This window comes from Ambystoma mexicanum, chromosome 7p (assembly GCF_040938575.1).
Source record: "Ambystoma mexicanum isolate Mex_15411 chromosome 7p, UKY_AmexF1_1, whole genome shotgun sequence".
Classification (NCBI taxonomy): Eukaryota; Metazoa; Chordata; class Amphibia; order Caudata; family Ambystomatidae; genus Ambystoma; species Ambystoma mexicanum.
The window spans coordinates 59,137,752-59,162,077 of record NC_090939.1 but is presented as its reverse complement, the minus strand read 5'-3'; the positions used below and the strand labels follow the sequence as shown (position 1 = coordinate 59,162,077).

General features: G+C 50.5%; 1 protein-coding gene across 3 annotated transcripts in view; it reads left to right on the top strand.

Annotated features, from left to right (window-relative positions):
• The window catches only part of TTF2 (transcription termination factor 2), a 1,006,608-nt gene that overhangs the window by 962,712 nt on the left and 19,570 nt on the right, over window positions 1-24,326 (top strand). For all 3 annotated transcript variants that reach the window (XM_069635774.1, XM_069635772.1, XM_069635773.1), the window contains one exon: window positions 23,849-23,923. In XM_069635774.1, coding sequence (XP_069491875.1) covers window positions 23,849-23,923 — 75 coding nt within the window. The remainder of the gene's footprint in view (window positions 1-23,848; window positions 23,924-24,326) is intronic.

Genomic DNA, 24,326 nt, shown 5'->3' with positions numbered 1-24,326 from the left:
CTAGACGACAAAGGCATTGACATCCTGTTCATCACAGAAACATGGCTGGACGACAACTACAAAATCACACACCAAGTCTGCCTTCTGACCGATTTCAAATGCCTACAAATAAACAGAAAAAAACAGAAAAGGAGGCGGCATCGCTATAGCATTCAAAGAGCACCTGAAAATAAAAACTGACGAACCACTCAGCATCCTCAACTGCAAAACCATGGTAATACACCTAACAGCAAGCCCAAAAACCAACATCACATTCATCCTGGTATACAGACCACCGATACATTCGTTGATAGAAGCCATCACCAACTTAGCCATCAACCACAAACACCTAATCATCCTGGGGGACTTCAACATCTGGTTTGAAGACAGCCACTCCAACTCCCAAAACTCACTAATTGAACAACTCAGCACCATGAAACTACGACAATTAGTCAAAGGAGCAACGCGCTCGGCAGGACACACCCTAGATGCAATTTTCGCCAAAGAAAAACTCATCACCACAGCACCTCCAATACAAATACTGTGGAGCGACCATCTCATCATCCGATTCGTGATCACTCTGCCTACCCAAACCTACATCCTACATCCAACATCTGAAACTCAAAACCACCACCAAAAGAAACTGGAAACACGTCAAGGAAAGCAACCTATTCGAACAACTGGAATTAACGAAACCCTCAACTACAGAACTGGAGCCAGCTGACCTAGACGGGAAAGCAGAGATACTGCACAAATGGATCGCAGATACAATAGACAAAAACGCCCCAGAAAAACCGTTCACCCCATCAAAAAAGAGCAATGGCAAAGTGGTTCACCCCACTATTAAACGCCATGAAAAAGGAAAGCAAAAAGATGGAATTGGAATGGAGGAAAGAATACAACCCAGGGAAAAAAACACTGTACCAGAAACAAATCCGCGCATACAAGAAGGAAATTCAAAAGGCAAAGAAGACATTACGACGACAGAATCATCAATTCCAACAACACACAAAAAGAAATGTTTAGCATCATTAAAGAAATGAGAAACTCACCAGGCTGCGACAACACCCCGACCCCCTCAGAAAAACTATGCAACGACCTAGCAGACCACTTCAAACAAAAAATCAATTCCATCCGACAAACCATACAAAAGCGACCAACCAACCACAACATACAACCCAACCTAACACGGAACCACAGCACAAACTCCAAAGCTTTCCTGCAATATCAGCAGAGGCATTCGCAATGCTGGTAAAACGTAGCAAGAAAGCATGATCACCCATGGACCCCTGTCCCCCACACATCTACAAATCAATCCTCGCGCAAGGATCGCCAGCAGAACACTACAGAAACCTTCTAAATCGATCACTATCAACAGGGACTGTACCGAAGATCTTCAAATCGGCATACATCAAGCCACTCTTAAACACAAATGGTGATGCAGATGACCTTTCCAACTACAGGCCGATCTCGAACATCCCCTAGCCAGCAAAACCTCTAGAAACCTATGTATATAAACTAACCCAAGAACACATTGAAAAACACCACTTGCTGGACCAAGCTCAAATCGGTTTCAGACCAGCGAGAGGAACGGAAACAGCACTACTATCCATCTGGGACGATCTAAAAGCTAACGCAGACTCAAACACTACCTCAGCCCTTATTCTGCTCGACCTCTCCGCAGCATTTGACACAGTTAGCCACGACACCCTGACCGAAAGACTAGAAGACATAGGCATAACAGACACAGCACTACGCTGGTCTGACCATCATGTCATTACCTTCCTCATGCCAGCTACCAACCCTCAGCCTACACCTACTATTGCCCCGGCTATACCCACTAGAAATAAAAAGGACATCACCAGGGAGAAACTGCTTCCTCTCATCCTCCCTTTTCTGAACACCTGTGCCACGCTGCACAAGGACCCCACCGTCCTAGTAGACACATTAAACACCCTGCTCAAAGTCATCGAGACCATAGCCCCACTAAAAATTCGCAAAGCCAAACAGTCCCACCTGAACTCCTGGTTCACCTGCAGCTTAACGAGCTACGCAAAGAAAAGCGTAAGGCCGAACTCTGTGGAAAAGTCATCCTATCAGGACTAATAAAGCCTCTCTCCTAATCACCTCACTCAACTATAAGGAAGCCATCTTTCAAGCCAAGAAAGAGACATATAATATACGCATATCCCAAGCAGAATCTAACACAAGGAACTCTTCAAAATTCTTAAAGAATTAGAATCACCATCACCTGCCCCCGACGCATGCACTAAGGACAGCACTTGGTGCAAAAATATACAAAATGCGCTCCTCAACAAAATAACCACCCTGCAACGTAAAATTAATGATAAACAAAACTCTCCACACGCCTATCTTCAATAAAACCACGCCACATAAACCGACCACCCTAGACTCTCCCCTGTCTTTTAGCTTTATGCCACTTACCACCCTTGAGGTCGAAAAAATCATCGTCAACTTAAAACCACCAACTGCCATGGGGACGCCTGCCCAGCTCCTATTAAGGAATCTGCCCACGACCTTGCGCCCTTCATTACAACCTTTATCAACTCTTCTTTTCAAGGCGGTCCTTTACTCCGCAATTTGATTGGGCATGCTAAATTTCTGTTTTCTAAATTCTTTTCCCACCTCCTTGCATTAGTACTGCTTTGGGAGTCTGTCATAGATATGGAATACGTCGGAGGACCCAATCCCCTCGAAGAACAAGTTACTCTCTTACCTGGTAACGTTCTTTCGATGGGATGGTCCGACGACGTATTCCATATCGCTCCCTCCCTGCCTTCCCCGCTACAGAATTTCTTATGCGATTGCAGCTTACATTTCCGCAAGGCTTTGTGTGGTCAGACTGGCAGAAGACTGGTGCCACACGTTCTGGGAAAAAACGAAAACTAAGGCTACGGGCGTCGTGCGTCCTACTTATAACATCCAGTGACGTCGGCCGTCGGAGGAGGTCCTCGAGGGCGGCGTATCGACGTCATCGACGCAGAAAGATTTTCCGAAGCAGTACAGCTGTGGTGATTACTGTCATAGATATGGAATACGTCGTCGGACCATCCATTACCACGTTACCAGGTAAGAGAGTAACTTGTTCTTCTGAAACGTTTTGAAAACACTGAAAAAACACCCCAGAAGTAAAATATAATCCCCTAAAACAGGAAACCCTGTTATAATAAAATGACATTTGTTGAGAAAGCTTCACAAAATTGTCTGCCTCACATTTCTGTTCCGTCACAATCTGAAATGTTGTGCAGCAGTACAACGCGCTCTTTTAGGTATCTGTATTGGTGTATACCTCTGTAAAGCACGAAGCTAGGTCCGCGATCCGTAAATACCATAATAGTAATGTTAAAAGAAAGGCTTGAATGCCCTAGAGCGAGCCCCTTCAGGGAAAACTTCCTTCTGTGCCGAAGCCGTTGGAAAGCCCCCTCGGCCCAGGAAGCTCCTAGAGTGGTTGCGCAAGATCGGAGCTTCGTAATGGACACTTGTTCGGTATTCTCAGATGCAGTCTATCTTTGACCGGGGTGACCCGATCCCTTTTGGGTTAGTGCTGATGGGTGGTGCATCCCTAGATCCACTGCCAATTTATGTGGCGGACCAGACGGGGTTGCTTCAGCTTGAGGAGAGCCTGCATGACTCATGGTCTGGACACCTCTCCGGATATAAGCTCAACCCCTATGCACACCCAAATTTGCAATACTGTAAGGCGGTTGTCATGGCCTTGGGGCTCGGGCCGGTTCTCGCCTTGTGGCAACGGTCATGTTGGACACCGGCAGTTGACATGGAGCTTACCAAGAAATATAATCCAGCGAGAAGCAACCTACTTTTCCTAACGTCCCAACTGAACCCAGAGGGTTTGCTGATACTGGCCGCGACGGTCGCGTCAGTGCCACCGACCTCGAACCTTCCGACAGATGGTGTCGAAAAAGGTCAGTGCTTTGGTTAAGGTGGTCTTTGCCTCAGTGCGTATGGCCCATAAGGCAGCAAATACCTTGTGTGCCGTCAAGTGCTCATATTCTCTGGAGAACTGTGGCAGAGGCAGCTGACCACCTCCCTGAAGGAGAGGTGATAGCTGGATTCCTCAACCTAGTGGCCATCGGAAAAGCGATTTCCTGCCCCGGATTGCCTGGCAAGCAGTTTAGATGCATCTGACTGCATGGGTCGGGCTATAGGCACGTTCAAAGTGTTCGGCAGGTCGGTGTATTTGAGGGAATCTGGATTCAAGCACCCCAAACCAAACGTAATCGGTGCAGATTCCAGAGACATGGTAGAGGCGGGGGTGGAGCAAGGTGGTCAGTGGCTCTGGGCGCTTTGACTTCCACAGTGTCTCTGAAGCCTCTGAGGTCTCGTCATACCTCAGGAGTTGGAGGAAGAATCTCCAGATTCTGAGAAGTGCGGTGGGGGGGGGGGGGGGGGGGCGCTCTTCGACACCTGTGTCCTCCAACTGATCGACATCAGATGATGCTACTTTCTCAATTTGTAAGAAAACCACCCAGACAGGCCTTATCCACCCCCTCCCCAAATCCACCCCTCCCCACTACCAACCGGACCTGCATGAAAAGCAGTGGAGCCAATTCCACCCCATGTGGTAGGTTCGGGCTGGTACTCCTAATACTTCCTGGTTCCCTAGAAGAGGGGTAGCCTCGGTCCCATCCTGGACCTCAGACTTAAAAGTATCTGAGATGGCTCATTCAGAATGGTGACGTTGAGGGAAATTCTCCAGGCTCTATAGCTCCAAGCCTGACTGGTGTCACTAGACCTCCAAGACTCCTATTTTGAAATGCCAATCCATTGGAAGCACAGGCGATTCCTTAGGTTTGTCATTGGAGACGCACACTACCAATTCAAGGTGCCCCTATTTGTCCTGACCTATGCACCAAAGTCTTTACGAAGTTGATGGCAGTAGTAGTGCCCCCCTTTGGGAGAGCAGGCATGTTTGTATTCCTGTACTTAGGTGATTGGCTTATCCGAGCACGGTCACCGGAACAATTTTCGAGCTATCTCCAGGACACCTGTTCACTGCTGCACAACTTGGGTTTCTCCCTGAACTTGAAGAAATCCCAAACCTCACCAGCACAAATGCCGGTTCATCAGAGATGCCTTGGACACCCGGTAAGCGGAAGCCTTTCCTCACGAGGAGAGTCGCCAACGTGGCACAGATGGCCAGCCTTTTCCAGACTTCCAGCTGTCTACCGGCATGAGCATTCTAGCACCTACTGGGCCTCATGGCATCCTGCATCATTCTAGTGACACAGGCGAGAATCCACATGAGATCCCTTCATTAGCTTCTCAAGAGCCAGTGGTCACAGATGTTGGATGTGCTCCAGGTCAGTGGCAAATGACCTGACCTAGTGGAGCAACGGAACAAAGATGTTAGCAGGAGAACTCGTCCGGGAGCCATGGTTGAAAGAGCAGGTGGACACGTGCGCCTTGCTGAAGGGTTGGAGGGGCTCATTGCGGCCCACTCAATATCAGCGGCCATTGGGCTCAGGAGAAAGGTCGTCACATCAAATGCTGGAGCTGCGAGCAGTCAGACTGGCGCCAACTGCTTTTGGGGAAACATACCCTGGTGATAACGTATAACACAGTGACCATGCGCTTACACAAACAGCAAGGAGGTGTGCGATCACTAGCCCTGTGCAGGGAGCCATGCAGCTATGGTTGTGTATGCTAGAGAACAACATCTCCACTTGGATTGTGTGCATGTGTGAGGAGCTGGGGACCTTTGGGACAGGCATGTCATTTTTTTATGGTAATCTGATGGATGTCCGGTAAAAAATAACATGCCTGACCCCTGTGCCGCCCCCCCGGCGCTTCGCACTCACAATCACATTCATAATTAATGTGATTATGTCTAAGTGCAAGGCGCTGGTACACCATGGGGCAGGCATGGCATTTTTTTACTAGGCATGGTTGATAAAGCAAGCATCATGAGTGTTGATAAGAAGTGCATTTCAATGCAGCCAGTCTAGTAATTTCCTATTGTGGTATGTCATTTTGTATTGGGCATCTTTGGTGAAGCATGAGATGTGTAATTGCGAAGCAAGACTGACATTTCAATGCAGCCAGTCGAGTCATTTCTTATTGTTGTATGACATTTTGTATTGGGCATCTTTGATAAATCAAGCATGATAAATATTATGTAGCTCAGCTTGCATTTTATTGCAGCCAGGTTAGACAGGTTTTCATACTGTGGCATGTATTTTTAATGGTAAAGCCAACTGGAGTATGTTCTTGCCTGGGGATACTGCCATATATTGGCAAAACAAACATGGATATTTTAGTGTTATTACTGGCATTATGCGCAAAGCAAACCTGAATATGCTCTTATATGGGAGTACTTGGGGTATAATGGTGCAGTCGGCATGGAAATGTAGGGGCCCAGCCAGTGTGAAATTTCTATTCGAGGGGATTGTCCTCTGACGTATTCCACATATGACAGTAATCACCACAGCTGTGCTGCCTCGGAAAAGCAATTTGTCGTCGATTTGCTGTCCTCGTGGGCCTTAATCTAGGGTCGACATCACCGGATGTTATATCTAGGACGCACGGCGCCCGTAGCCTCAGTTCTGTTTTTTCCGCGAACGTGTTCGCCTCAGAATCTCGGCGCGCTCGATTCTTCTCCTGGTGAATCGGTTCTTCTACTTGGATAATTGAGAATATGTCTTCGTCGTCTTCTACCCCGAAGTCGGGCTTCAAGAAGTGCCGGGACTGCGGTTCCAATATGTCACTTACGGACCCGCACGTCTGCCTTTAGTGCCTCGGCGAGAGCCACGCCACCGACGATAGCGATGAATGCCAGTCTTTGACGTCGAAGGCCTTGCGGGAGCGGAAGAAGTTGTCTGTAGGAAGGGTTTCGATTCGAGGGGCGACTCTCCGTGTCGACATAAGTCCAGGGGGTCTCGTTCTCGGAGTGGGTCCCGCCATCCTCTGCCTCTTCTAGGCACTCACGGAAGTGCCGTCTTCGGTCGCCTTCCTCGTCCGAGGACTCCGCCAGATGGCGGGTGGCTTGTCCCAACAAGCATTCATCACCAGCGGAATGGGACGCATTTCACAAGGATATGATGGCGATTTTCGAATCGCAGGGCACCGTTCCGTCCGCGCCTTTGAGAGAAGTCTGCGCGATCATCGGGAGCAGTCTAGGTCCCGATCGGACAAAGTTGAACGCCATAGCCTTGCCAGGTCCAGGTCCTCGACGCCATCGAGACCGTTGGAGCCTGTGAGGCCTTCTAAGAAGGCATCAACGCCGTCAGCGCCATGTCCGTCTAGGGACTCTCTCGAGGCTTCGGCTCCGAGGAAGTAGTCCACGCCATCGGCGCTGAGGCTGTCGAAGGACACGCTTGGGGCTCCTGCCTCGAAGCCATTGTCCGTCGGCGCCTCGCTCGACGTCAACGCCGATTCCATCGACGCCCTCAACGCCTTTTGAGGAGGCTTTACCGGAGGTGCACCGGAGGGCCGTGGAGCCTCTGAGGAAGGCCCTGAGTAAATCTGTGAGGCCTGTGTTTGAGCCTTTTCCTGTACTCTCATCCCGGGATTTATTCCAGCCTTTGGATTACATCTCAGAGGTGGAAGAAGGGTCAGATGAGGAGGGGATTGTACCTCCTGAGGTTCCAGATGGAAGACCTATGTCAGTCCTTACATGACGCTAGTGGTCTGGACACCTCTCTGGAGGTTGAGTTTTGCAGGCCTGAGCCTGGTACACATGCTGCGTCCTCGTACAGGCGTCTCATGTCGAAGGTGACTGAGTACTTGGGGTGGTCTGCTCCACCTGTGGATTTTCTGCAGGATGACCTGACCGATATATTAGACCAAGGTCCACCCGGTGCTGCCATTTCATATGGCTTTACGAAGAAGGATGGTGGCGCTTGGATTGCTCCGGAGAGTCTCCCGGCAATGAATAAGTCGCTACCGAAAAAATACCGTCCAGCCAGTGGCGACCCCTGGTACTTGTCTACGCGCCCCACTCCGGAGAGTTTGGTGGTGCATGCGGCTACGGCCCCAGCAAAGCAGGCTGCGTATCCTACCATCCCTCCGGATAGGGACGACAAGCACTTTGACGGTTGGGCGAAGAAAGTATTTTCATCTGGGGGTATGGCTTTAAAGGCAGCCAACTCCATTTGTGCCTTGGCGATTCACTCACACACTGTGGAATTGTGTATCTTTGGCGGCTGAACATATTCCCGAAGGGGAGGTACGGGATGGTTTTCTTGCCCTCGTTCAGGATGGCAAGGATGCCATGTGTGAATCCGTTCAATCGGGTATGGACGTGGCAGACTGTGTCAGCCGGTCCATGGCAGCGAGCACCACGTGATGCGCAGGTTTGCGTGTTTGCAGAAGTCGGGGTTTGCTCCTGATGTACAGTCCTGGCTTCTCAACATGCCCTTTGATGGTGAACATCTTTTTGCCAGCAAGGCTGACGAGAGCCTTGAGAGGTTGCAGACCTCCAAAGCTGCAGCAAAGTCGTTGAGCGCTGCAGTCCATCAACCTCTGCCTTTTCGTCCTATGGGACAGCAATGGAGGGGAGGTTCCTTTCGATACTACTCTTCCTTTGGTAGATCGAGGGGAGCTGCCAGTCAAAGGGGCCAACGTAGGAGTACCAGAGGTGGAAAACAAGGTACTCTAGGTGCCAAAGCCGCTCGGGCAGTTGCCTCTTTGCCCAAAGGCACTGCCGCAGCCGCTCAGTCATGAGGCCATGTCCCATGGATTGCCGGTTGGGGGAAGGCTGGCGCAGCATCTTGTAGAATGGCGTGCCATTACTTCAGATGTGTGGGTTCTGGCGGTCATAGCCCACGGCTACTGTCTTCTTTTCCGGCAGAGGCCTCACGACAATCCACCAGGGAAGCTCTTTGAAGAGTCCGGATCCGCTCCTTGCACAGGAAATCAAATCCCTGCTGGAGAAAGGCACCATAGGACTGGTGCCTGTAGCGGGGAGGAACAAGGGATGGTATTCCCCTTATTTTTTGTTCCCGAAAAAGGATGGGGGATTGAGATCCATCATGGACTTGCGTGGTTTGAACAAACTCCTCAGGAAGGGCAAGTTCAAGATGGTTACACTCTAAGGCCCTTCAACTTCAGGACTGGTTGGTGTGTCTCGACCTCAAGGATTCTTACTTTCATGTGCCGATTCATCCCAAGCACAGGAAGTACCTGAGGTTCGCGGTTGGCGACTCGCATTTTCAGTTTCGGGTCCTGCTGTTCGGATTGACCTCCGCCCGAGGGTCTTCACCAAGCTAATGGTGGTGGTGGCAGCGTATCTCAGGAAAGTGGGGATTCACGTTTACCCCCTACCTGGATGATTGGTTGATCAGGGCGCGCTCTCCCGAGCAAGTCCTGGATCATCTGTCCATCACCTGCCACTCCCTTCACAATCTGGGCTTCTCCCTCAACTTAAAGAAGTCCCACTTGACACCTACCCAGCAGCTCCAGTACATTGGAGCAGTGCTCGACGCATCCCTGGGGCAGTGTTCGCCTCCCCAGGTGAGGGCTCATCACATTCTGTAGATGGTGAACAAGTTTCAACAGGCCCAGAGTCTCCCGGCGTTCGTGTTCTTTAGGTTGCTCGGCCTCATGGCATCCTGCATTCTATTGGTGCCAGAGGCCAGGCTGCGGATGAGATCTCTTTAGTGGGCTCTCAAGATGCAGTGGTTGCAGTCCTCCGGCAGGATGTCTGATCCCGTTCAGGTGCCGCCTTCGGTCGCCCAGGATCTTCTGTGGTAGGCCGACGAAGGCAATCTGATGAAGGGAGCACCATTTTGGCAGCCCTGGCCGGAGGTGACGATCGTGACGGACGCATCCCTCACGGGATGGGGAGCTCATGCCAACGAGTTGACAGTCATCTGTGCGGGGGGAAGAATGTCCTGATTCTGACGGACAATACAGTGGCAATGCACTACCTCAACAAAAGGGGGGTGCAGGGTCGCTCCCACTGTGCAGAGGCGATGCAGCTCTGGTTCTGGGCCATCCAGCAGGAAATTTCGATCTCTGCGGTTCATCTGGTCGGAGACGAAAACGCAGCGGCAGACGACCTCAGTAGACAGAGCACTGTCTCTCAGGAGTGTGAGCTGGCTCAGGAAGTTCTTTTGGAGATCTTCGCCCTTTGGGGGTGACCCCACAAGTGGATCTTTTTGGCACCATTGTCAACCAGAAGTGCGAAAGATTCTGCTTGAGGGAATTTCCTCTAAGAGTAGCCGGTCCTTCCCACTGCTGTACACATTTCCTCCAGTCCCCGCCATTCCGCAAGTGTTGCAGAGGTTAGAGGTTCGGTTGCCGAATGATCCTCATTACTCCGGCAAGGGCCAGGAGAGCCTGGTACCCGGACCTTCTGGACATGTCCATCTGCCCTCCACGCCGTCTTCCCTACCGAGACGATCTGCTCTCATGAGAGGGGGGTCGGGTTCTCCATCTAGAGGTCAAGTCTCTCAACCTTCATGCCTGGTTTCTGAAAGGTTGTGGTACAAGGATTGGGACCTCCCTGAAGACTTGATCGTGTTGCTTTCGGCCAGAAGGCCAGCAACAAAATCCCTGTACCATTGCCGTTGGAGAAAGTTCTACGACTGATGCAGGGTTCCGAATGTGGATCCTTTTCAGTGTTCGATTCCTGTTGTTCTGTCTTTTTTGCTTTCCTTATCCCACAGGGGCCTGCAAGTGGGTACCATTAAGGGTTACCTGGCGGCGCTGTCCATATTTAAGCGTTAGTCTGAGGAGTGTTCTTATTTTAAGATTCCTTTGATTTCTCAGTTTCTAAAAGGACTAACTAATGTGTTTTCCCCGTTCCAGGTGCCGGGATGGGATTTGAAGTTGGTCCTGAAATTCCTAATGGGAGCTCCGTTTGAGCCCTTACATTCTTGTCCTTTGAGACTGTTGACCTTTAAGACTGTCTTTTTGGTTGCGTTTACTTCCGCTCGCAGAGTGAGTGAGTTGCAAGCACTATCCGCCAAGCCACCTTTCACGGTGTTCCATAAGGACAGGGTTGTCCTTAGGGTTCGTCCTTCTTTTCTTCCGAAGGTTGTCGGAATTTCATATTGAGCCAGAAGATGATTCTTCCAGCGTTCTATCCTCCTCTGCATCCTGGTAAGGAAGAGGAGAGGCTCCGTAGGTTGGATCCGAGGAGAGCTTTGAGCTTCTATCTCTCACGGATGTCCCGGGTCAGAGTGGACGATCCGCTATTTATAGGATAGTCTAGAAGGCGTTTAGGTTAAGCTGTTACTAAGCAGACCTTGTCCAGATAGATCATTTTGATGATCTCTGAATGTTACCGTTTGCCGGGTAAGGACCCTCCGGTAGGCTTACGAGCTCACTCTACTAGGGGTGTGGCTGCCTCTACTGCTTTGCATATGGGTGTTCCCATTCGTAATATTTGTGAAGCAGCCACATGGGGCTCTGTCCATACTTTTGTAAACCACTACTCCCTGGATTCTATCCATGGGCAAGATTTGGACTTTGGTAAGGCGGTCCTCTATTCTGCAATTTGATTGGGCATTCTAAAATTCGACATTCTTTTCCCACCTCCATACGTTGGTACTACTTTGGGAGTCTGTCATAGATGTGGAATATGTCGGAGGACACAATCCCCTCAAAGAACAAGTTACTTTCTTGCCTGGTAACATTCTTTTGATGGGATGTTCCTCCAACATATTCCACATCGCACCCTCCCAGCCTGCCCCTCTACAGAATTTCTTATGCGATTGCAGCTTACGTTTCCGCAAGGCTTTCTGTAGTCATGCTGGCAGAAGATTAGTGCCAGACGTTCTGGGGAAAAAAGTACAACTGTGGCTACGGGCACCGTGCGTCCTAGATGTAACATCCGGTGACGTCGACCCTCGACGGAGGCCCACGAGGACAGCGTAACGACGTCATCGACGCAGGACGCCTATGCCGAATTTTTTTTCCGAGGCAGCACAGCTGTGGTGATTACTGTCATAGATGTGGAATACGTCGGAGTAACATCCCATCGAAAGAACGTTACCAGGTAAGAAAGTAACTTGTTCTACTGGCACATATTGTGGGCAATCACGAGTTACCCTACAAAACCAATTGCAAACTGTTAGGCTTTTTACCCAATTTTTCTAAAGTGCTCTAAAATGCACAGTTTTAAACCATTATTTAAATTTTTTTTTAAGAGGGTTAACCAAGCCCCCAAACCTCCCCTTGAATGGTTTGGGCTGCCTCACTACACTCTGTCATTATGGCATATCTGGGAGAAATTGTTACACCCCGACCCCAGTTAAATCACCAGCCGCCACTGCCTGTCCTCAGTGATGGAATTTCTGTAGGCCCTTGCCAAATTGGGTCTTCAAGTGGGCACGGTGAAGGGGGTATCTGGTGGCTCTGTCCATTTTTAAGAGGATGCCAAGATCAGGGCTTTTATTCTCCAGCAATATGGCTTTGCATGGATTCACATGCTAGGAATATTCCCAGTCGTCATTCTGGGAATCCTCAGTAAAAAATAAAGCAGTTTAGCTTTAAGCAAAAAAAACGCCATCGTCGCTTGTATAACCTATTTCTGTCACTTTGGGTCATACTGCCACAACCAATGACACTCGTCCTGCTTAGCTCCACCCCTTGCCATATTCAGATTTTTCTGTTACGTCGCGTGAGGCCGCAGACTGAGTTTTGGGCCTTATTCATGTGTCATGTCGGAGACAGAGGAGCCTCTTCAAGGCCTCTACAAGATGCGGTCAGGCAAATGCCTTCGTCGAGGACCGCCACCAGAAATGCATCTACTTCCTGCACCCGGACCACGATGGGTCCTCTACCAGTCTTTCTCCACTAGGATGAGGAAGGATCGCCATCGGAGACTAGTCTCGCAGCTAGAGAAGGGTAAGGCCTCTCACTCTGCTTCTGTGCACAGTCATGGTTCTCTACCAGGGCTAACAGGTCTAAAGAGTATACTCCCTCTGGCAAGAGGTAGAGATCCTTTAAGGACCCTTGCAAGTGGAAGGTACCAAAAAGTTGAAGTTGTCACATGCAGCGACTTCCTCGTCAACCAGCACTGTGCCCGCAGTGTCTGTCTGAATCGACGATGGGCATGAAGGGAACCCCATCCTCAGAGGACTGGAAATCGTCCACTTCATGGTTGAATCCTTGTTCAAAGGAAACGGCAGCATAATCGATGACTGAAGTCTTCCTCGTCAATGACACCATGGCCGTTGCCGAAATCATCTTCATTGGTCAATACTCAGTCAGGCTGGAGGTACCGGGTTTTGTCACGTTGACAGGCTTGACGTTGATTGCAGGCACCATCTCGACAGTCACTAGGGCTATCTCAAAGGTAGCATTGCCTCTAGCTGGGTCTGTTCTGCCCGCAGTACCTTCTCTAGGTGTGCCTGTGCTAGGTACCTTTCCAAGAGGTTCCAGCACAGTGAGCCACCCCTAGATCTGTTTTCTCCCAAAGCCCACAAGGGCCCCTCAACTACCTGACGCCTCTGTGGGGCCTCCTAGGATTGTGTCTCCAGCCCCATTCTCAGCTGCTACTGTTGTGTTGAAGGAGGAAGAGGAGGATGAAGTCGTAGATAAATCGGGCTCACGTCCTATGGAAGGTGGTGCTGGCCTGCTTCACAGCCAGACCCGTGGCCTGCACAACCGCTCAGCCTGCTCACCCTACGAGCCCACAGTCGCATTTATCAATACAGGCTCAGAGATCCATTTTCAAGAGATGTTTCTTTGGACATTTTGTCAACTCTCCACACTCTAGTCTGAGATTCAGCAGCGACTGCCGCCTGTGGCTCCTGGCCTCCCTGTGGCTCCGGGACCGGCTCATGTGGCCTGTCCTCCATGACCCTTGGCCCGACCTGGCGCCACAACTCCTTTGCCTACGATCCCACAGCCACCTCCTGTTCCACAGCCCTCTAGCGTGGAGGAGTTGGCCCTCACAGGACGAACACTGGTACAGACACCAACCTGGATACAGATGTCCATGGTACAGGTGAGTTTGACTACGTCCCTGCAGACAGTGAGCTGCCGGATGTGGTCCTACCATCTAGGGACTCTCCACCCGATGAAGTGGGCTCTTTCCAGGCTATGATTTCCCAAGCTGCCAAGCTCTTCAACCTGGTACCAGAGGAAAAGGAGGAAGTATTCCTTTTCCATCACCATGAATCCTCCAGAAAAGCAGTGGTCTCGGTCCCACTTCTGGATGATATGTGAAAGGGTGGGCTGCTGGTGATGCAGAAGCCCTTTGCACCTACAAAAAGGGAGGGGCTGGAGAAATGTATATGGTACCGGATACGGCTCCTAGATGCCTAAAAGGCCATCTGCTGCGAGGAAGAGGTTGTTGAATCCTTAATCCTCATGCTCAGTCCCGCCTAACCTGCAGGGAAGGAAGCTGGATGTGGCTGGCAAGCTCATCACCACCACCTCCACTGCAGCGCCTACAGTTAAGACCGCCAACGCCCTAGCCATCCTTGCACTGTACGACAGAGCTGTGGTACTATTTGGGGCCCAGCCTAGATTTCCCGCCAGAGGACAAGAAGGTGGAGGCCTGTTAGGGAGAATTCTCCTTCTAGGGCTAGTTTCCCTCACCTAGTGAGTCCCCCAGCAGCTTTGCTGGATTTCTGGAGTTTTTTTTCCACCTGGTAAGAGTGTACATCCTTTTTCCACTCTTGCATGTGTTTTGGCCTATGTGTTTTTACTCATTGTGTGATCTTGGGCACTGGAGCACACCACTCCAGGTGCCCCTGTTCTTATACGGGTTACACAGCACCTTTAGTGTAGCAACGCAGGGTTGTCTTTAAGACTTCCCTCTGACTCCATTTAGCTGGGGCTGACTACTGTCCCCCAGAGAAAGGTAAAGTTGCCATTTACTTTACATAGTCATTTTTACCACAGACCAGTACACCCCATCTTACATGGAGTACTGGAAAGGGCTAATCTGTACCCCTTTTCTGTCTGTACCTCCCTGAGCATTGTTTCGCTCTTTTAACATTTAGACTTGGCTGGTGGCAGTGGTATCTACCCCAACTCTTCTACCGCGATTATATTAGATAAACGTGGTACTGTTCTTGGCTATTATATTAGCCTCGAACATAAACCTGCTTGACCAAATTGTCTTCCTTTTGGCTCCGGTTGGGTTTATTCGCCATTTCTCTTTGTTAAAGTCCTTCTTGTGTTTTACTTTGCGCGGCAAACTAGGTTCGCCGCCTTTGTTCACCGTCTTTTGGCGTGCTTCTGCAGGGAAGCCCTCCTCTTGGCGCCTGGGTGTCTAGGTAGACTGAATGTGGGGTAGGGGTGTAGTCGCCCCCTGCACAGGATATCCTATGAAACCCAAGTCGCACTTTGCCATGATTGGCTGAGGTGGTTGTCCCGGCTGGACAACCCCCCTGCTGCGTGATTGACAGCCAGGCTGTGTGAATGGGGGTTTTGCGCATAAAAGGCAGGTCTCTTAGGCTAGAAGTCAGTCGCCTCTGGAACTACAAGGAACCGAAGAGAAGCAGAGAGAACGACGGCTGCTGCAACTACCCCGTCCCGTTGAAGCCCTGCTGCAGTCCTGAGCTATCTACCCTTCGACGACTAAGAGGAGATCCAGTCCGGAGTCTTCTTCCCTTGAACCTGGTGGGGATAACCAGCTCATGTTCTTCAGCCAGAGATCTCCGCCATGGTCGAAATCGCTGCACACTGCTGTAGTGGTCCGGATAGCCACCTGCTGAGCCTCTCCTGTTTTTAAGGAGCACACCTTTTTCATTGTCGCTACTGCCGGCTTCATCCCTGTGGTGCAGACCCCCTTCAAACGTCCTCCTTCACAATGAAGCTCCAGGAATCCTGGGTCTGCTGGAAACCAACAGGAACAACTGCTAGGGCACCAGCTGCTTCGTGGAAATAAGGTACTGTGTTCTACTCGAGGAAACTGGTTGAATCCCTTTTCTTCATCCTCAAGGCTCGTCCTTGTCTTCCCTCCTTCTTATAACTTTTGCTTCCGAACATTGACAATATCCAAGTACTTTTGGGCTACTCTGAATCGTGAACTGTCTTGCGGTGTGATCTTCGGCACAGGTCTCTGGCCACGTAAACCTGGCTCCGACCCTTTGACTTTAGAACTCCTGTTTCTGAGTGTTTCTCGATACTGTCTGCCTCACCTAAATATTGCCTGTGGTTTTTGCCTCCAACGCCCTCTGGGTATCACAGGTGCTAAGTGTGCTTTTGCCCCGGTAGCATTTCATGTCACGGATACGCGTTTATTGAGTAGATGAACTGTCAAAAAGTGATCGCAACCGCATCCGCGGTATCGTGTTTTGTTCATAACACCGGTTCATTCAAACAGAGGGTACTTACCTTGAGACGTACTGTACAAAGTGAATTGGTTAGTTGTAGTTTATTTAATGTGTGGTTTTGTTTAAAGTTTAATAGAGGTGTTGTGTTTATAACTGACGGTTTAAAAATAAATGTACTTCTATTTTTTACCTGAAACCTTGAGTCAGTGTTTGCTTGAGTCACAGTAATTGTGGTCCCTTTGTGTAATCTCTGCTACTGCTCATATACTCTTGAGATGAGCCTGGCTGATCCGCTACTGCTACCACTATAACTTAGTAGTACAGGCTTGTACCAAAGGTAAATTTGTATTGCCACCTGTGGTCTTAATTGTGTGTAGGGGTCCCTAAGGGCACTGCACAGGATTCTGCCTAACAAGGCCATGGCCGTCTTTCAGGAGGAGGAAGTGGCATCCGACCACGCCATTACTGTTGCACTGGATATTGCTGACTCCGGCTTACCGCACATGGGCAACAGGATCGGCCTACATCAAGGTTGGCTGACGGCCTCAACATTTTAGTCAGGATGTCCAGGCCATGGTGGACAACATGCCCTTTGGGGATAACCTTTTCGACAAGGCAGTGGACGAGTATCTTCTTGCCATCAAGACGGACACTGAGACGGCACGCTGTCTGGGAACACTACAGCAGAGGAGGTAGACCCTTTTTCTCCCAGAAAGGGAAAGTCTCCTCAACGTCCATGGTGCTCAGACCGTCCTACCGTCAGCCCTCCTGCTCCACTACTCAGGCGGTGTATAGAGGCCTTTCCCAGGCCTATAGAGGAGGTACCCAGCAACACCTACGGCAAGCCCCCAAGGTGTAGAAGGAAGCCTGACCAGGCCCAGAACCTGAGCCACTCTTCAGCATCACAGTGGGAGGCCGGCTATCTATATTTGTTGACATGTGGCGCAACATCTCCACGGACAAATGGGTGCTCGACGTCATCTAGCAGGGACACTCGGGAATTCCAAGACCAGTGCCCCTGCATTCCCCCCGTGATGAGACCAGAACAGCCCATGATGCTGAAATGGGCAATAGAACCGGTCCCTCTGGGGCTCCAGAGTATACTACAGATACTTTCAAGGGGATTGTGTCCTGCAACGTATTCCACATCTATGACAGGTAATCACCACAGCGGTGCTGCGTCTGAAAAATTTACAGCGTCGATGACTTCGATACGCTCCCTCGAGCTGATATCACCGGATGTTACGAGTAGGACGCACGACGCCTGTAGCCTCAATTCCGTTTTTTCTGCGAACGTGTTCGCTTCGGAGATCTCGTCGCGCCTCGGTTCTTCACTTGATTGAATTGGTTCTTTGTTCTTGTGATCATGTCTGACTTCTTCTACCCTGCGGTCGGGCATCAAGAAGTGCCACGGCTGTGGTTCCAAGATGTCGCTTACGGACCCACACGACGTCTGCCTGTGGTGCCTCTGCGAGGACCACACCACTGATGATAGTAACAATTGCCAGTCTTTGACTTTCGAAGGCCTTGCGGGAGCGGAAGAAGTTGACGGTCGGTAGGGTTTCCAAACCCCATAAGTCGAGATCCGCTGGGCTTTCGACTGACGATTCGAGGGGCGAGACTCTGCGTCGGCGTAGGTCTAGGGGGGGGGGTCTCGGTCCCAGAGTGGTTCCCGCCATTCCTCTGCCTCTTCTGAGCACTCACGGAAGTGCTGGCACCGGTCGCCTTCCTCGTCCGAGGACTCCGCCAGACGGCGGGTAGCTTGTCCCAACAAGCATTAATCTCCTGCGGAATGGGACGCCTTTCGCAAGGTGATGATGGTGATTTTCAAATCGCAGGGCTCCGTTCCATCTGCGCCTTTGAGAGAAGCCGGCAAGGAACGCGCTAGGGCCACCGCTCGCACACCTTCGGGTTCGGGCAGTCGGCGCGATCATAGGGAGCCGTCTAGGTCCCGATCGAACAAGGTGTATCGCTCCAGCCATGCCCGCTCCAGGTCCCGTTCCTCGACATCCATCGGGACAGTCAGAGCCTGTGAGGTCTTCTAAGAAGACATTGGCGCCATGTCCATCGAGGGACTGCCTCGAGGCTCTGCCTCCGAGGAAGTCGTTGACGCCGTCGACACCTTTTGAGGAGGATTTATCGTAGGTGCCCGAAACCCTGAGTAAGGCCCTGGCCAAATTTGAAAAATGTGTTTGTGCCTTTTTCTGTGCCCTCATCCAGGGATTTGTTCCAGCCTCTGGATTACATCTCTGAGGTGGATGAAGGGTCTGATGAAGGTTTGGTTCCTGATGAACTATTGTCTGGTCATAGCCAGATGGAAGACCTGCGTCAGTCTTTGCACGACGCCAGTGGTCTGGACACCTCTCCGGAGGCTGAGTTTGGTAGGCCTGAGCCTGGCACGCACAACAAGTTTTCATACCGGCGTCTCATGTCGAGGGTGACGGAGTACTTGGTCGTCTGCGCCACCAGTGGATTTTCTGCAGGATGACCTGACGGATATCTTGGACCAAGGTCCACCAACTGACCCGGTACTGCCATTTCTTATGTCCTTGCAAAGAAGGGCGGCGGCGGCTTTGGCTGCTCCGGAGAGTCTCCCGGCAGTGGGTAAGTCGTTGCCGAAAAAGTACCGTCCAGCCAGTGGCGACCCCGGCTACTTGTCCATGCACCCTACCCCGGAGAGTTTGGTGGTGCAGGCGGCTATGGCCCCAGCTAAGCAGGCGTCATACCCTACCATCCCTCCTGATAGGGACGACAAACGTTTTGACGGGGGGGGCGAAGAAAGTATTTTCTTCAGGGGTTATGGCTTTGAAGGCAGCCAACTACGTGTGTGCCTTAGCACGTTTCACTCACACTCTGTGGAATTGTGTATTTTTGGCAGCTGAACATATTTCCGAAGGGGAGGAACGGGATGGCTTTCTTGCCCTTGTACAGGATGGCAAGGATGCCATGTGTGAATCCGTTCAATCGGGTCTGGACGTGGCAGATTGTGTCAGCCGGTCCATGGCGGCGAGCACCGTGATGCGCAGATTTGCGTGGTTGTGGAAGTCAGGGTTTGCTCCGGATGTACAAGCCCGGCTTCTCAACATGCCCTTTGATGGTGAACATCTTTTTGGCAGCAAGCCTGACGAGAGCCTTGAGAGGTTGCAGACCTCCAAAGCTGCAGCGAAGTCGTTGAGCGCTGCAGTCCGTCAACCTCCGCCTTTTCATCCTAGGGGACAACATTGAAGGGGAGGTTACTTACGATACTACTCTACCTGTGGTAGATCGAGGGGTGGGGGGGCTGCCAGTCAAAGGGGCCAACGTAGGAGTACCAGAGGTGGAAAACAAGGTACTCGAGGTGCCAAGGCCGTTCGGGCAGTTGCCTCTTTGCCCTCAGGCACTGCCACAGCCGCTTCAGCTCAGTCATGAGACCATGTCCATGGTTCGCCGGTTGGGGGGAAGGCTGGCGCAGCATCTTGTAGAATGACGTGCCATTACTTCAGATGTGTGGGTTCTGGAGATCATAGCCCACGTGTACTGACTTCCTTTCCGGCAGAGGCCTCAAGACAATCCACCTGGGAAGCTCTCTTCGAAGAGTCCGGATCCGCTCCTTGCGCAGGAAATCAAATCCCTGTTGGAGAAAGGCGCCATAGAACTGGTGCCTGTAGCGGAGAGGAACAAGGGATGGTATTCCCCATATTTTTTGATCCCGAAAAAAGACGGGGGGATTGAGACCCATCATGGACTTGCATGGTTTGACCAAGCTCCTCAGGAAGGACAAGTTCAAGATGGTTACTCTCTCTCTCTCTCTCTCTCTCAAGTCCTCCAGGCCCTTCAACTCCAGGACTGGTTGGTGTCTCTCGACCTCAAGGATGATTACTTTCATGTGCCGGTTCATCCCAAGCACAAGAAGTACCGGAGGTTCGCGGTTGGCGACAAGCATTTTCAGTTTTGGGTCCTGCTGTTCGGATTGACCTCCGCCCGAGGGTCTTCACCAAGCTCATGGTGGTGGTGGCAGCGTATCTCAGGAAAGGGGGATTCACGTCTACCCCTACCTGGACGATTGGTTGATCAGGGTGCGCTCTCCCGAGCAAGTCCTGGATCATCTGTCAGTCACCTGCCACCCCCTTCACAAGCTGTGCTTCTCCCTCAGCTTAAAGTCCCACTTGACACCGACCCAGCGGCTCCAGTACATCGGAGCAGTGCTCGACTCATCCCTGGGATAGTGTTCGCCTCCCCAGGTGAGGGCTCATCACATTCTGCAGATGGTGAACAAGTTTCAACATGCCCAGCGTTAGTTCTTGAGGTTGCTCGGCCTCCTGCATTCTACTGTTGCCAGAGGCCAGGCTGCGGATGAGCGCTCTGCAGTGGGCTCTCAAGATGCAGTGGTCTCAGTCCTCCGGCAGTATGTCTGATCCCGTTCAGGTGCCGCCCTCGGTCGGCCAGGATCTTCTGTGGTGGGCCGTCGAAGGCAATCTGATGCGGGGTGCACCATTTTGGCTACCTTGGCCGGAGGTAACGATCATTACGGATGCATCCCTCACGGGATGGGGAGCTCATGCCAAAGAGTTGACAGTCAGCGGTCGTTGGCCTCCGTCGGAGTCCAGACTCTGTATCAATCTGTTGTAGCTGAGGGCCGTCAGGCTAGCCCTGAAGGCTTTTCTGCCGACTGTGCGGGGGAAGAATGTCCTGATTCTGACGGACAACACAGAGGCCATGGACTACCTCAACTAAAAGGGGGGGGAGGGGCAGGGTCACTCCCTCTGTGCAGAGAGCCGATGCAGCTCTGGTTCTGGGCCATCCAGCAGGACATTTCGATCTCGGCAGTATCTGGCCGGAGACTAAAACAAGGCGGCGGACGCTCTGAGCAGGCAGAGCAGTCTCTCATGAGTGGGAGCTGGCTCAAGAAGTTCTCGTGGAGATATTCTCCCTTTGGGGGACCCCACAAGTGGATCTCTTCGCCACCAGTGTCAACCAGAAGTGACAGAGATTCTGCTCACGGGAATTTCAGCCTGAATGCTCTGCCGCAGCTACCTCCTCTATAGAGGTTTGCTTTACGTTTTTAGGTTGGGTGCCCTTGGCCCCCACTTTTTTGTTAGATGCTTGTACAGCCTCTTCCAGGGGGATGTACAAACCTCTCCCTAACAGTTACCAATTGAGTGTGTTTTGTTCTACTTTGGTGGACACCTTGTGTAAAGATGCAGAACTAAGGCTCGTACACAATGGTGGCATATATTTGGGTACACACTTTTCTTTATCAAGAAAGGGTTTGAAAAATGCTTCTGTCCCTAAAGCTGAGGGGATTCCCCGCCTCAAAGAAAACTAGTGAAATTGTAAGATGTCCAAAACCAAAAGGTCCATCACTGTCATGTCTCAATAGCATACTTCTGTCCCCAAAACTAATAACTTAGTTATTACTAATTAACTGTGCAAGGATGATCTCTTCCCATAATAAAATGTTAATGGCAGTTCCAACCAACAGTAAAGTTCCCAGTCTCTAAAGATAATCAAAACTGATGAAATAAACAACGTTCACAAATATGAGAGTCCAAGGCTAGGGTTGTACTCCTTTCCCCTAGACCTATTCTTATTCTACTTTCCTTCCTTTTGGGCTTCTGGTCCCTGTATCCTTTTAGGTAGATGTCACTGGGTCATTCACAAGGATATGATTCTCGGATTCACAGTTCTTTATCCCACCAACTTGGCACACTTTCCTAGCAAGTGTAGGATTCCTTCTAATTAGTCTTTCACAATTGCAGGGTTCTTGAACTCGCATGGAGGTGCGGGGTCCCAGACTTGCAATGCTGTGAACGGCTTGGTTTACTTTCCTGCCAAGCAACTGTCCTCTCATGAACTTTCTCTCACAGGGTCCCAGACCCTCTTATTTTTCTTTACTCATCCCAGACGCTCAATGTAGCATTGTGTCTGCTTAACTTACTCTCCTGCCAAGCATGCAATTCTTCCTTGTTTGCTTCTTTTACAATCCGGGTCCCATACCCTCTTATTCTCGGCTTCTCATATTGGTGTGGGTCCCAGACTTGCAATTCATGATCTTATCTGCTTGGTTCACTCTCCTGTCAAGTGTATGATTCTTCTTTCTCTATCTTGGTTATTCTCAGTGTCCCAGAATCTTATATTTTAACTTTCATATGGGTGCAGGTCCCAGACTCACAATCTCTTCTCAGGGTTCCAGACCTTCCCTTTCCAGCTTCTACTTTCGCTCCCTTGCTTCCCCGGACCTCTAGCACCTCTTGGGTAACCTGCGTACCTGTCTTCCGTGTATGTCGCAGTGTTTACTGAGCAGCTGCATCCTTTCTTGAGGCTCCGGTAGAGTTCGGGTAACCGGTGGTGTCTGCCGCTCACTTCCCAACAATGTGACCTCTCTCTCAGGTGTTTTGCCGGGGCCTGAAGCGCCCAGAGGTTTGACTAGGTAGAAGCCTGTGTAGTATTTCCGCCACGATTGGGTTTCTCTTTCTCTGTTCACGGCTTCCCTTTCGGCTCTTGTCTGCTCGTCTGGTGCATGGCTCCTGCAGTTCCTTCTCAGAGGATAGGTATCTCTTAGCGTTCCAGCTGAGCTGCCTTTTAACTCTGGGCCGGATGATTGTATTGCTTTGGGCCAATTGCATACCGTGAGAAGCTAGACCGCTCACTCTGGCTTTCTAGAGTGAGTCCCCCGTACCCCACCCCTTCCCCCACCACCACACCCCACCCCACCCACTGGTGGTTTTTAAATCCATATGTAACATGCATTGTATTCTCTGGTATTTTAGTTTTGTCAAGTATATTAGTTTGACTGACGTGACGACAGAACACAGCTCTTTTTAGAAAGGCTGGAGGTGGTTTTGGCATTGGAGAAGGGATTGGGTGTATTGAAGCGGGGGCATACCACGTTCTGAGAATGGTCGTCCCCAAATCCCATAAGGGGCTTCCTTCCCATATGATCCTCCCTCAGTGCACCCCCCTGGCCCCATGGGAAAGGTCTCCTCCCCCACCCCTGTCATTCACCCCCCTCACCCCAGGGGAGAAGCAAAGGCATCCGCGGATTCGGCACACTTTGCTAACAAAGACATTTACCAATCAAACCTGAGGGAAAGTGAACGGCTGAAGCAGCCTTGTTGGCGTCCTCCTTTGCAGAAATGAGATCAAGGGAATTTGTTATTTGAGGGATGAGTGAGTTATTTGTCCGTTAGAATTCCCAGGTTTCACACTGCAACAGGGCAGATGAAGTTCCTAGTATACCAGGCCAAGTGTTTCCAGTTGATGGTTCTCTAGCGGAGGGGCCAAGTCCAAGATTTGTTTTAGGCCCGTTAAACTTACTAATACAAAGGCATGCTTCAACTTCAGTTGTACGTTTTGAACAGAATGTTTGTTTTTATGATCATGGTCTAGTTTTAACAGGGTTTCTTTCGCATCTCGTAGGTATAGTAAATTGGTTATGTATGTATGGTTTTGGTAATGGCTCCAAAAGAATTTTGCATTTTTTTTCCCACAAGTTAGTTAATGGTCCAGCCTAGTCCAGATTTTAGTGCATTTCTTGGCAACCACAAACTAGTTAACTATGGTTATTAACCTTGCTCAATGTATGCATAGCGTTTACCTAGATGTGTACGAAATCTTCTTATCCCTGAACAGAGTATTGAAATAATTGATTTAAATGTACTCTTTCCTAGGAACCCTGCCTTGGAGGACCAAGCTTGCGACCGGATCTACAGAGTGGGCCAGCACCGAGACGTGGTCATACACAGGTCAGGACCAGTTTTCATTGGTAAACCGGGACTGTTTTTGATGTGGCAGGGAGACCTGGGTGCAATTTTGGAAAAGAACCCTTTAAAACTAATGGCCATTGCTAATTCTAGTTCTTCCCTTAGCTTCTCTAGATTTAAAGACCGGCTCCATTCTTGAGAGCGAAAGGTACATTTTGGCCAACGGTTGTAATAGCTGGAATTTTGATAGCTATGATATTTCTGTATATTGAAGACTAAACAAAGTTTAATTTGTCCGATTTTGTGTGACCATCAATTGTAAAAATATAACCCTTCTGGTGGGGGTTTCACCCTCAAAACCCCAGGAATCCGATCCCTTGCCTGCCCCACCCTTTCCTGCGTGTTCCTCCCTTCACCACCTAAAGCATTCCCCCGCAAACTCTTC